This window comes from Anomalospiza imberbis, chromosome 12, assembly GCF_031753505.1.
Source record: "Anomalospiza imberbis isolate Cuckoo-Finch-1a 21T00152 chromosome 12, ASM3175350v1, whole genome shotgun sequence".
In the NCBI taxonomy this organism is placed as follows: domain Eukaryota; kingdom Metazoa; phylum Chordata; class Aves; order Passeriformes; family Viduidae; genus Anomalospiza; species Anomalospiza imberbis.
The window spans coordinates 15,010,938-15,023,962 of record NC_089692.1 but is presented as its reverse complement, the minus strand read 5'-3'; the positions used below and the strand labels follow the sequence as shown (position 1 = coordinate 15,023,962).

Below are 13,025 nucleotides of genomic sequence, written 5' to 3'. Positions count from 1 at the left end.
CTTTAAGTTCTGTAAGGAACACCAAAAAGAAAAATTTTATCCCAGAGTATGACAACTGTAACAAGCTATGTCTTAGAATAGTACATCTTTAATCTAACACCACAGTCCTAAATCTGTTCTGGTTCTACAAATGCCTCTAGTTATTTCCTTTTTATCAGTGAAGAAAATGAAATAAAAAGTGTTTCATACTTAACACCAAACAGACCATGTTACCCCAGAAGACTTGCTTAAATAATTCAGCTGTTAAAAAGAATCTTTAACTATAAATGTACTAAATTCCAGCGCAAAAGATTAACTACAAAAGAAATTAACACAGCCTTAGGAAAAAGAGATAACATTTTTCTAAAGCATTTCTAAAGCTTTTTGATATGCTATTTTTTAGAATTATATCTGGAGAGAACTAATATTTTTAAATGAGACTTTAAGAGCTGCTCAAACTGTAAAGTACCATTTGTGCCAGTCCAAGAGTTCTGAGGAACTTGGTCTTCTCCCACAAAGAAAAATCAGTACCCAATCTTTACCAATAAAAGAATGAATACCCAGCAATCAGAATTTGATAGTCAAATAATATTAACCCAAAAAAATGTTGTTCCTGCTTCCATCAACAACTTTGTCACAATATATCAAAGTAAAATAACATTTTCTCCCCTCTACAACTTAGAAGTTTCCAGGGCTTTATCATCAGTCAAAGCAGTCTGTTTGCATTCTCCAATACAAACTGACAATCTAGTGATACAGTACATTAAAAATTCTCTGTAGTATTGACTGCCTGAAGCTGATGCTCCCTTGCTAAATGCAGTGCAGTTCAATTAACAGCTCTTCAATACACAATTTAATTTTTCTTTCATCTTGATCCACAGCCGAGCTTGAAATGAGGAATGTTGGAATAGATGTACTTTAAATATTGAAGCAAGTCTTTATAAATAAATCTATCAAACTCGTAATGATTTCTGTCATAACAGGACCAAACAGATGAACCTGAATGTCTGTGACTTTCAGGTTTGTGCATTGTTATTCTCAGCTTTATTCCCTCAGTGAATTCCTGGTGTGGGGGAAGGCTCCAAAATCTCCCCCAAGGGAGTGGAAGAGCTTTTCCTTTACGGCACCGTTCTTACAACAAAAAGGAACAGATTTCTGCTGATGCTTTATGAAGTCTTTTGCATGTAAAAATCCAACTTACCATTTATGTCACAACAACTATCTCAAGGAGTTTTAATACTTCTGTGATTATTTAAGAAGGTCATCAAACAGAGAAGTACATGGTACCAGTTTCCATTACCAAATCTGCACTCAACCAAGAGACAACCAATCCTGAATTGGAAAATAAATATTTAATGCATAAATACTACCCTGGATACCATTTTCCCCCCTGAAGTCTGAATGTAGATAGTATACTTCAAATTTTCTCTAGGTAGTCATGCCATTTCAGAGGAAAATGTAAGGTTAATTTAACCAGGACAGAATGAAATGTTTCATTTCAAAGTTCCTCTAAGTGGGACACTGCTGAAGGAAGATATTAATATCTCTTTTAGCGTGCATGCTCAAGGAAACACTGGGGATCAGCTCATTTCTCACAGGTATATTCCACAGCTTTCCAAGTGGGAGGATTTACTGTTGTTCATCAGAAGGGAAAACACTCCTCTTTTAAGCTAGAGGCACTTTCTACTCTTTAAACACCTTCACAGAAGGAAACCTGACAACCCTCACTGCCTTAGACAGCAGAGAAGCACCACGGACAGGGAGGGCTCCCACCCTGCACGAGATGAGCTGTGAAGCCAGAGAGGCTTTGGCAGGAAAACATAAACACCATTGCAAGAGCAGAAATCAACTTCAGATGAGCTAAACCAAATGCTCTTAATTAACACTTAAGTGCATAGTGAAATAAACAGCTTTACCTTGTTTGTGTTCATATTTATAATGGTATTAGCCGAGATGGCGAGATTTTATTTTTAAATGTTACATTTCTTTCTTCTTCATGTATTTTTAATCATCTTATCTAGATTATCACTTTGAATGTTGAAAAATATCTTTATAATACTAACCAGTCTCATTATTGCCACCATTTCTTTTTTCCCTTTATTTCTAGTCCTACGTTTTGAAAAAGTATCTCAGTATTGTATTTAAATTGTCACTGAAATAACATTCAGCATTTACAGCAATTAACTCATCGTTACTGTGAATAACTACACTAATTGGGATGCTCTACAAACCTGCAACACTGCAGAATTAAAAATAAACATAACAAGAGATACAATTTACAACTAATCTATACTTACAATTAAAGTTAGTTTCAAGATTTATTTCATTCTATTATTTTTTATTAGCTACAGCAGACAGTAAATGGGGTGTACTATGTTCTGCTTTGCAAACACCTAGATTATAAAACATAATTACACAAATTAATTAGAAATGAGTACATACAGTCCTGTCTTTGTTTGTAGCCATAACATGTTAAACATGACTATATTAATGAACAGTTCCTAAAATTTATAAGCTGGTATAACTGAGGAAAACATTAAAGCTCCCTGACCACAAAAGGCCATAAATGTCACAGAGAGAGTCACCACCACTCCACATCTCCTGGTGTCCTGCTTTGCAGCTGCAGGCAGTGTGCAAGTCCTTCTAAACAGCAGAGTAACAATTCCTGAGAACATCTCAGCACCCAAAGCAGAATACAAGTGCAGACTGAAATTTTCCCTGAAATGGGTTTTGTGCTTTCTTTCCCACCTATCTCAAGGGTTCTCTGATGTCTAAGAGCCCAAAGTCCCTTCAGTTCTGCCCACTGACTGCAAAGTTGGTTTAAAGCCTGTTTTGCCTGGCTCTAGTAAAAACAAAGTAAAAAACCTACCCCAAATACTCATTTTGCTGCATTAATCCCATGCTTTTACTTGACAAGCAAAGTTTCTTGTTGAAGGTAATACTCTGTCTCAGTAACACCCAATGAAATACAGGAAAGAACAAGTTTACACACCACTTCCAAAGGTGATTATTAAGATAAAAGGGAATTAAAAGATGGGAAAAAATTAGAAAAAACAGTAAATTAAACAAAAAGTATGATGCTTTATAGTAATAAAAGGTTTACAAATATAATTGACAATCACATAAATTATTAGCACCTTATAAGCACTCTACTCAGCAAGTCTGTTTTCAAGACATCTCCTGCATTCCTGCTGAACTCCAGCTATGCTTGTTTTATGTCACTTATACTGCTCTGTAGTCATATAAGCCTGATAATTATCTTCAGGTTTATAAGCTATTGTGGATCATGAAACAAGTCAGTGCTTCTTTTGATGCCCTCACATTAGTCCCTTGTCACTGTTAAAACTGCAAGTGATCCTGCAACCACTTTTTATTCTTTTTTTCCTTCTTTTTAATGCATAACAATTCTGCAGTTGTACTACACCATCCTGGAGTCACTATTTTCCTGCTCTACTACATTTAGTGCTACAGTAAGACCTTAAGATTTTTGGGTTTATCATCAGGATTCCTTTAAACATTATCACCCTGTCACAGCACTGCAGATCCACAAGTAGGAAGAAAATAATCTCTCTACCTTTTTCTTCCCCACACTGAGCTCAACCAAAATGTATTTCTGTACTTCAAAAGATGAATTAACCATATTGATAGACTGGTTACAAGCTTAAGAAAACAAATCTTAAAGAACTGATTCTTCACATTGCAGGCTCTATGACCCATCAAATCAAATTCTCTGGGATCTGAAAAACATTTGTAAGTCTAAAAACAGAAATGCTGAGTCACCTCTTTGGTTTTGTTTTAATTTCTGGGCAATTTTTAGGATAAAGGCCCATTTTAGAATCGTCACAGAGAAAACCAAGAAAAGAACACAACACACACCAGGTTAGCAACAAGTGTGCACTGCACTTAACAAGTAAGAGTGTGTTTTGCTATGAAGCATTCTGTTTCTTCGATGTGTTGGAAGAGCTACAATCATTGCCCACTAACACTGCTTGCAATACCAACTGATAGCCCATCCTGCTCACTTCTGATGATGAAATAAACTAATGAAGTTGAGGGATTAATGTGAAAATGTGATTAATGGAAACGTGTAACATCCTGAACATAAAAGCATGAGTCTTTTGTTTACTTTTTATAAAATTAAAGCAAGGACCGAATCTGGCGACAAAAACAACCCACCAGATTCTACCACGACTTCCACAAAAGAAATGACCAGAGTGCACGTTAAATGATTAGCGAGACACAACGCTGCCTGTTTCCTTTTAGCATGCAGAGAATGGAACTCATGCAGAGGCAGAAGAGGAGCAGTGCTATAATTACAAGGCAGTGCTGTGCAGCCCAGTTAATGCCTGCTCTGACAGTGCAAGGCTATTCCGGCTCCCCCGAGCCCCGCTGCAGACAGGGTTCACTCTAATTGGTTCCAAAGCACAGCCCACCACCAGCAGCTCCTCCAGCCCAGGAATGGTAATTTCCACACGACTGTAAATAGTGTTTGCAAACAATACAAACACGGTAATAAGAGGCTAGGTGGGTAATTAATGTGGTTACAAAGCAGCTTATTTGCATTTTTATTTAAAACTGCCTTCTTTAAAAAGCTGCTCAGATTTCTTTTTGCAAGAGAAGCCTTGGTTAAGGAATAGAGCAGTAATTACTCTCTTTAGGGGTTCTTTTATATATTCTTTAGGGAATTAGAATGAAAAGATAAGCAGAATTATAAAGGGAATCATGTAAAATATGAAATGCACTATAAACACTTAGTACTGTATTTACCATAAGCTAAGCTTGTCTTCTTCATTAATGGAATATATTACAAGCTTATGTTACAATCAGATTAATTGTGAAGATGGCTTAAAAAAAAATATATATATCCAGACACTTTAATTCCTCCTCTCCCAGAACTGACAGCTAGAAATCCAGTGACAGCAGAACTCCCTCGATGTAAGAATACATCTATTTGGACTACAGTAAATAAGTTTTCAATGTCAGCAACATAAAATAGTTTTATGAAACACATTCTGAGAGAGAAAGGTTCAGGAAAAGACCAAACCCAAGTTACACTAAATATATAAGTTATCAGAGAAAACCCAAACATTGCATCCTGTAAGCTACACTCAAGTCAATGTACAAAGTCTACTTTTTTATAAAGACAGACATCCCCAGACAGGTTGGTGATATATTTGAGCACACAGTATCTCCTAGTGACTTTTAACTGAAGACCAACTTGAAGTACAGTTTTTAAAGAGGTTATCCTGAGGTCTCTTGGTCTCTTACTGTCTTAGGGGGGGTATTAATTTTTTTTTTTTTTTTTTTTTTTTTTTAAAGCTCAAACTACATATATTATTATAAAGCTCAAGGCATGATAGGGATTTCGTGACTCACATTTCCAGATTAAGAACAGCAGGGCTGTGCTAAAGAAACAAATTACCAAAAAGATCACTTCAACATTTCTATGTATAAAATTCTGCTGACTGGAGGAAAAAATTAAGGGATAGTAAAATACTGTGACTTCTTTTAAAATTGCATTTTAGAATTTTTTTTTTAATACACGTGTAACAGATATTGGAATGTGAAGAGAATTGTGAGAGTAGAAGTAATTAAGTCAACTCAAAAGACAACTTTTTTCTTTACTGGAGGAAACCATGGCAAATTGTCTTGCTGTGTTAAAAACCCTGCAACCTCACAGCTATGGGAATGCTCAGTTTCTCTCAGCTGTGTACAGTGCTATGAACTCATACACACCTGGCTGGTTTGGGGTGCAAATGGATTTAGGGTTTGCTCCTGGATTTGGGCAAGGGTCAAGGTCTAAGGGTTGCCTCAGGTTTGGGGATTGAAAGCTATAAAAGGCAGCATGTCCCCAGTGGAAACATGGAAACAAACCCAGCTCCTGCAGCAGCGCAGCAGCGGGCAGTGCACCCTGTGCGGTGCTGGGCACGCTGCCTTCTCGAGCTGGTTGCTTCATCATAATAAATAATAAATAATAAAACTCTCTCAGTTGTATGTATCCATACAACACCAGTGCAGAGCTAAGTGCAGATGAAAATGTAAGTGTGAATCAGCTCAGCTGTAGCCAGTACATGAACTCTGCAAGTAACTGCTATCAGTATTCAGGAGGATGCCCAGCCCTGAAAGTTAGGGGCTTAACACATCTGCTATATAATTCAGACTCTGTTTTACAGCAGTTTCATTACTAACCATAAAAACTGTAACAGTGGAACTGTATAAACAATCTGAACAGTGTTTTTACTGTAAAACATGAATGTAATATAAATATTTGCCTTTCCCTTTTCTCAGCATCTGTAATGAAATCAAATTCATGCCATATGTTTATGGTGTACAAAGAGAAAAAGATCCAACAATCCATCCATGTAAATGTTGATTATACTGTTCCATGTTTTTAACTTCATGTGGGGGGATTTTTAAGCATCTGTATTTGGAAAATAGCTTTGCAGCTCACATCACTCTCTTAAGGTTTCTCAGCTGAGCAGATTACTCACAGAAACTTACTGAATTCTTAAACATTATGGCCAAAATCTGGTCATACATTCATATTGGTCCCAATGAGTTGTTGCTAGCAACAGGACTGGGTAATGTTTATACTGTCAATTCTCCATACAGTCTGATTGCACTGCAATTAGTTAATTAAAAGATCCCTTCATTTCAGAAAATTCTGGATCACATCCTGAAGAATTAAAAAAGGACTTATACTCAGCAGAGGCAATAATTCTTTAGTTGGAGTGTCCATAGCTGCAGACTTTTTTTTATTGCATTACCAGTTCATTTACTACAAGATATTGCCCCTTCCTGCAAGGCCTTTTCCCCACAGCAAGGTTTGGATAACTACCTTTAACTTGATTCTTCAGCATGGGCACGGCTCAAGCACTGGAAAATGAATTATGTCCATCTATTGCAGGCCTTTCTAAGTGTATATTACACCATGATGGCATGTAAGCAGCAACACATAGTTTAGGATATCCTGCTTTGAAACAAAACAATTCTTTATTACAAAATAATAACAGAATATTGGAAGTAATATTCTCACAGAGATTCATGGGCTTTACTTGTAGGATATTCTGAAATATTTCCTATTTTGAGGATTATTTTTAAGAGCTTTTATTTAGCACCACTTTGGAATCCTTTGATTCTGTACTAACAGACTGTGGTTTCAGTCAGTATTTACTGCATCTCCAAAGCCATCTCCTAGGCAGTCTCCAGCTTTTCCCATAAATGAAAACCTGTCACTAACCACGAGGAGGTTTACAGAAAATTCTAAACCAAGGACAGCAGTGGAGACAAAACACTTTATGGGAAAACAGAGTCCCTTCCTCGAGGGGGAAACACACACAGTGACCACATGAAAACCGTTGCCCATGGTCTGGTAAATGTGCCCGGTTTGCTTCTTGTCTTTCTGCACTTTACAGGATCACACCTGGAATACAAAGACTCACTTATCAGGCTTTAATTTCATTCAGTTTCTTAATCAGCAAGAATATAAATCACTCCTTCGGTGAAGAATACTTCAGGGGAAAGGAATACAGCAAGGAGTCACGTTCGTTTGGTTGGTTTTCTTCACAGCTTTGCTCTCTTCTCTTGTCACATCTCTACCTTGTGAGTCTCTACTTAAAAAGCAAAGTCAAATGTTCTTTCTACAGTTTAATCTAATCTTTAATGTAGCTGTAGGTTTAACATGGAGAAATAATTACCAAAGAAACATTATACTTTTTAGGAAATATTAAACTTACAATTTATCTTTAGTATGTACTTCAAAGACTATTTGACAGGAATAAATAAATGAGAGGTTATTGGCAAGAAAAGCTGTGATTTATGAAATATTTTATTCATTCATGTTCTTAAGTATTTTCTTGAGAATACCACTAACATCTGGAGCCATGCAGTCTTATCCAAACATTCTGCTCATACTCAATTAGAAAATTATATCAATAATAATGTAAAATAAATTACCTAGTCTCTCTTCCTGGAGCATAGATTTCCATGTTTGTCAGAGCAACTGTGTGTACAAACAGCACTGTAGTGTTTTTCATTAAGCCTCAAAGTCAATTAAGCTACGAATTGGAACAATCGTTCCTCCTTTGCAAAGTATTGATATTTTTCTTGGCTGCTTTCAGGCCTTTTCACTACTCAAGGAGAGATTTATATTTGACAATTTCTTTCTGATTAAAATGAATCATAACTCTAGAATTCTAATTTCCTCTTTTCCGAGCAAGAAATTATCAAACAGTTTTAAATTGATATTGAACGTCATCGTGCATGAACACTCATTTTCGAGATATCAAATGTAAAGCTATACTGATCTCTCTTTTTATCTGCTGCCTTTACATACTTTCTCTTCCTTTTTCTGTCTATATATATATGCATGTGTATAAACATTAGATTGCACCAATATAATCAACCATATCCCTCCATAAAAATTATATTTAATAGACCAGCCAGACCAATCCCATTAAAACTTGTCACAATGCTTTACACAATACAATTACCCTTTATTTGCAATATTAGCAAAATTCTGCTGTAGTTTAGAAAGAAAATAACTGGAATACTGCAGGTTGCAAAGAAATGTCAGTTAACCAAAGTAATTAGCAAGTTTATGTGGGTAATCCCTACTCAAATGGCTCAAACTCCCTATAAAGCAATTCTTCAGGCATAAATTGCTACAAACAAAGTTCTCTAGATTTGTCTACAACAGCCAGTTAAGATCAGTTTTCATTTGCTTTTTAAACATAATGGCAGCTAATCTGAAAAAAATCTTATTTTCTCCCATTATTCCTGCTTTTTACTCTAAATCTTAACAACTGGATTTTCCCAAGCCATTTAGCTGTCCCATTTTGTCTTTATGAACTTGATTTTCAGCTTTCACTACAAGCAAACTGAAACTGCATTTTTTGCCTAGCAACTGATTTCAAAGTACAACAGGCCCAGAGCAGAGCTGTGTTTCTGCAGACACTCAGTCCGTGGCATTCCAGACAGGGATGTCACAAACAGACTCACCAAGGGACCCAGCTGGGTGCTTTTCCTCAGTACTGTTATTTTATGTACACTGTACTTTATTTTTAAATGCTGCATTACACTAGGTTTGACGTGAGTTTGCTTTGTTTTGTTGTGGCTTGGCAGAGGTGCTGGTTGGGGTTTTAAAAATTACATTTTTTTTCAATATATATTTCAGGCTCTAGTTAATACAGGCCATCAATTAGATAATTGTATCAAAATTTGAAATAATAAGCTGCTCTGTTACACACTTTTAACTATTTTCTCTTCTTACAAAGTGTGTGGAACTCTTTTGTATCTACAAAGAATGGAAAAAGAAACATTCTGTGTCCAACATCTAAACCTTGAGTACCAAAGGATCATGAAAAGTCAGCATAGGGTACACACTGCTTTTGGTAATATACATGATTTTATAGAAATACCAATTATATTACAACACTTTATAGTAAAATTCCACACTTAGGACAGTAGAATTCCATTTGGCAACAGTTGGGGGCTTTTTTGTTATAAGAGCATACTTCATGCAAATGAAAAGAGGTTTGGGAATTCAGCTGAAGAGTAGGAACATATTTATCAAATTTCTACCCCTCAAATTACTGGAGGAACATTGTATTTAATAGTGCAGCTCAGAGACTTAATCTCAAATATTTACAAGAAAACATGAAACAAGTAGGTAGCACTATTGCTACTGAAAATACTACCTGAGTACCATGAACACGAGGCTTGGTAAGGCTGCAACCTATCCAGCTGTATTTTTCTTTAAATTTATTCCAAATTGAAAAGCAAATCGACTTCCTTTCAATAATTTTGCTTTCCCTAGGAACAGAGGAGACAAAATTCTGTGCATGTTTTGAAGCCCTTTCTAGGAGAACAGTTGCAGCTACATACTGAGAATTCATCCCAATCAGATGCAGAGGTTGTTGGTATTTTTTTAAACTCTTTCATTTTTAGGAAAGGATTTTCAATTACCAACTTCCTGTAGTTACACCTATAAGCTAAAAATTAATATTTTACATCCATATTTTAATATTAGAAGCAAATCAGTCAAATTAATCTTTGTCTCTCTGTTTTCAGTAACTGATTTTGGGGCTGGTTTTTGTGTTTGTTTTCCTCAAGACTGCTTACAATTTGATGTAAATTTTAAGCATCTTGTAATTCATCAACTAATTCTCTCCTGGTTACACACTCCAAGTAATTAAAGTTCAGTAATAACTTATTCTTTCTGCTCCAGCACCTGCATTTCATTTGTTTATTTTCCCAGAGTCATAAATCTGAGGGACTGTCAAAGTGCCATAATATTAGTGCAATAATCAAAGTTAATTAGTCCCTCTCAATAAACAACAACAAAGCCATTACAAAGATGCATTGAAGGTTTTCCAGCTACCAGTTTACAGATAGCTGGAATTGTTCTTTTTCTGAACAATTAGAATTTGAAAACTGTTAGTAAATAAATGTAGTGTTCCTGAAGTAATTTGACCTTCAATGTTCTTCATTCAATTAACAACTCATTAACTTTTGGTGAGATAATACAGGTATTTAAGACAAGTATTCTGAACTCCCATTTCAAAGTGGTCAGTGATATGGTTAGGATTAAGAGGGTAATGGGATATTTTCAAATAAAAGATTTATACCACTACCTAATTTTAGTTAGATAAAACCCATAAAAACAGCCATATTGAGCTGGACTGGGACTATCAAATTCAGAGTATCACCAAATCCTGTTCTATTGAAAGAGAATAGACACTATGCTGGCATCTGTTGGAATTCCCTAGAAATTCTATGCTATTGAAATAAAAAAAAAATTAAAATAAATTTTAAAAAACAGCTTTCATGGGATGAAAGCAGCAAGGAAGGCATTTTTCCCAAAAAACCCTTTACTGTAAATCATTCATGTGATCTGGGCAAGAGAAAAAGGCCTAAATCCAAAGACTGATTCTTCATGAAACTTGTGGTTACAAAAATTAGCAATATTGAAAGCATCACTTATCTGGAAATACACGTAAATAAGCACCATTTGTTTTGCATTAATAAATATTATAATTATATTTAGACTACTTATGTGTAAATATTAATACTACTGAGTGCTCTCCCATGTCATCTGGGAGCCGCTGAAATACTTTGAGAGCTCAGGAAATAAATGCAAAACACTTATCACTAATTTTAGCTGGAAAGAAATTAAAATCCAAGAATCTGATCCATTGGTCTTTCATTCATCTAAGTGTAGGGATGTCACCACATTCTCTCATGGAAGTCAGCAGTCCCAGCAAGCTCAAACAAAAGTAGCCTGCAATCCCTGCTAGCAAATAAATGATTGTGGGAGGAATAAATTAGGACAGCTGAATATATTTTAATAAAGGCTTTAGAAGATAATTTTTTCAAATGGGGATCAGGGAAAGGAATCAAAGAGCAGCAAGGCAATAGATGGGACTGAAAAGCTGGTGTTTATGGGAGAAAAATGAAAGGAAGTGGGAAGAAGCTGGAAAAAACCACTGTGACAGCCTGGCAGCAGGGATGCAGAGCCTGATGAACTCAGAAAAGGAGAACCATTCTTGTGTTTGAAAAGTACAAAGTACAAAAGTACAAGTACAAAGTACACATTCTGGAATGTCCTTTTCTATAAATCAAGCCTCAGTGGTTCTTCCAAACCCTTTTTTTCCCCTTACAAAGCATCCATAAACAGCATGGATCACATCAAGCCTTGCAGTCCAACACACTCCTAAGGAATGAAAAACCTCCATCACCCATGCACCAGCAACTGAGCAGGGTGTTACCAAATAAGACAAATTGCTTCTTGCTCAGATTGTGGCATGGCAGGGCTGTGTGTGAGTGCTGGCAGTGCACAGGGGATGTCACACCCTGCAGAGCCCAGCCCCGTGCTGGGCACTGTGTGCACTCACCCATTCCCCCAGGATGCGCTGCACGGCCGCCTCGCCTCGCGCCGGGCTCCTGCAGGCCAGGATAACGCACGCCCCATGCAGGGCTAGGGACTTGGCAGTTTCAAAACCTAGGATAAAACATGGTCCGAGTCACAAACACATCCCAGGAGCAACACAGAGCTATAAAATTACCTGAAAACACGAGCCACACATTTAAGTTAGGCTACCTGCTGTCTGGTGATCTGACAGTCACCTGGACTCAGCTTTAAGAGGACACATGAAGAAACACAGACACCTCAATTTGATCAGGTCTTCTGGACAATAACTGTATGTATTTTGTGCAAAACAGGTTTGGCATCTTCAAAAAACAGACTCCATTTCTCTGCCTACCAGGGTCCTCAGCTGTTAGAAGGGCAGGATTGGATGTGCTCCTTCCTTGTTTGACTGTGAACAATGTGCCACACAGAGAGACTGCACAGCCACTGTGCCTGGCAACTTCACACTGAAGTGACAGAGCATCCAACACTGAGCTCAGGGCTCTTTAGATGCACAGTTGGCCTCGGAGTCATCAATCTGAGGACCACCTGTGGCAGGGGGAACAAAACGTTGTTCCACTGTTCAAGTCACTAATGAAAAGCTGCACAGAAGTTGGTCCAAAGTAAACTTCATTAAATGGGAAGAAATCTGTGAGAATTTACAACAGGAGCTGAGGACTTTTGGGGAGAGCAGAATGCCCATGAAGTGCAGAGAATTGAGCCAGAACCTGGGTTTCTACCAGAACTGAGCTACTACATATTTGTGATGCAGTTAATGGTATCACTGGGTGTCCATCTCCATGGAGAACTGTGCCAATGACAGGAATTGCCTTCTAGCTCAAAGAGGCATGGCATAGCACAGCTTAATGAGTTCAACTAGAAAAGCCTAAACTATGAAAGGAAGAATCAAACTGAAATGCCCATCAATTTGAATATGTGAAGAATTCAAAGAGAAGAGGCATTTGTTTTAGCTTTATGACATTTAAAGCACGTTCATGATTTCCTGTTAAAAACTGTTTACCAAAAAGCCTGTGAAGATGGGCTGTCTCACTTCCAAAACACCCTGGAGCAACAAAATCCAGTTACAGCACAAAACATAACTTACATTATAGAAACAAGAGACACCAAGACAAATTTA

General features: G+C 36.9%; 1 protein-coding gene across 8 annotated transcripts in view; it reads right to left on the bottom strand.

The window, feature by feature from the left end:
• WWOX (WW domain containing oxidoreductase) overlaps positions 1-13,025 on the bottom strand; it is a 485,118-nt gene that overhangs the window by 449,652 nt on the left and 22,441 nt on the right. For all 8 annotated transcript variants that reach the window (XM_068203073.1, XM_068203074.1, XM_068203075.1 and 5 more), the window contains exon 5: positions 11,874-11,980. In XM_068203073.1, the coding sequence (XP_068059174.1) occupies positions 11,874-11,980 (107 nt within the window). The remainder of the gene's footprint in view (positions 1-11,873; positions 11,981-13,025) is intronic.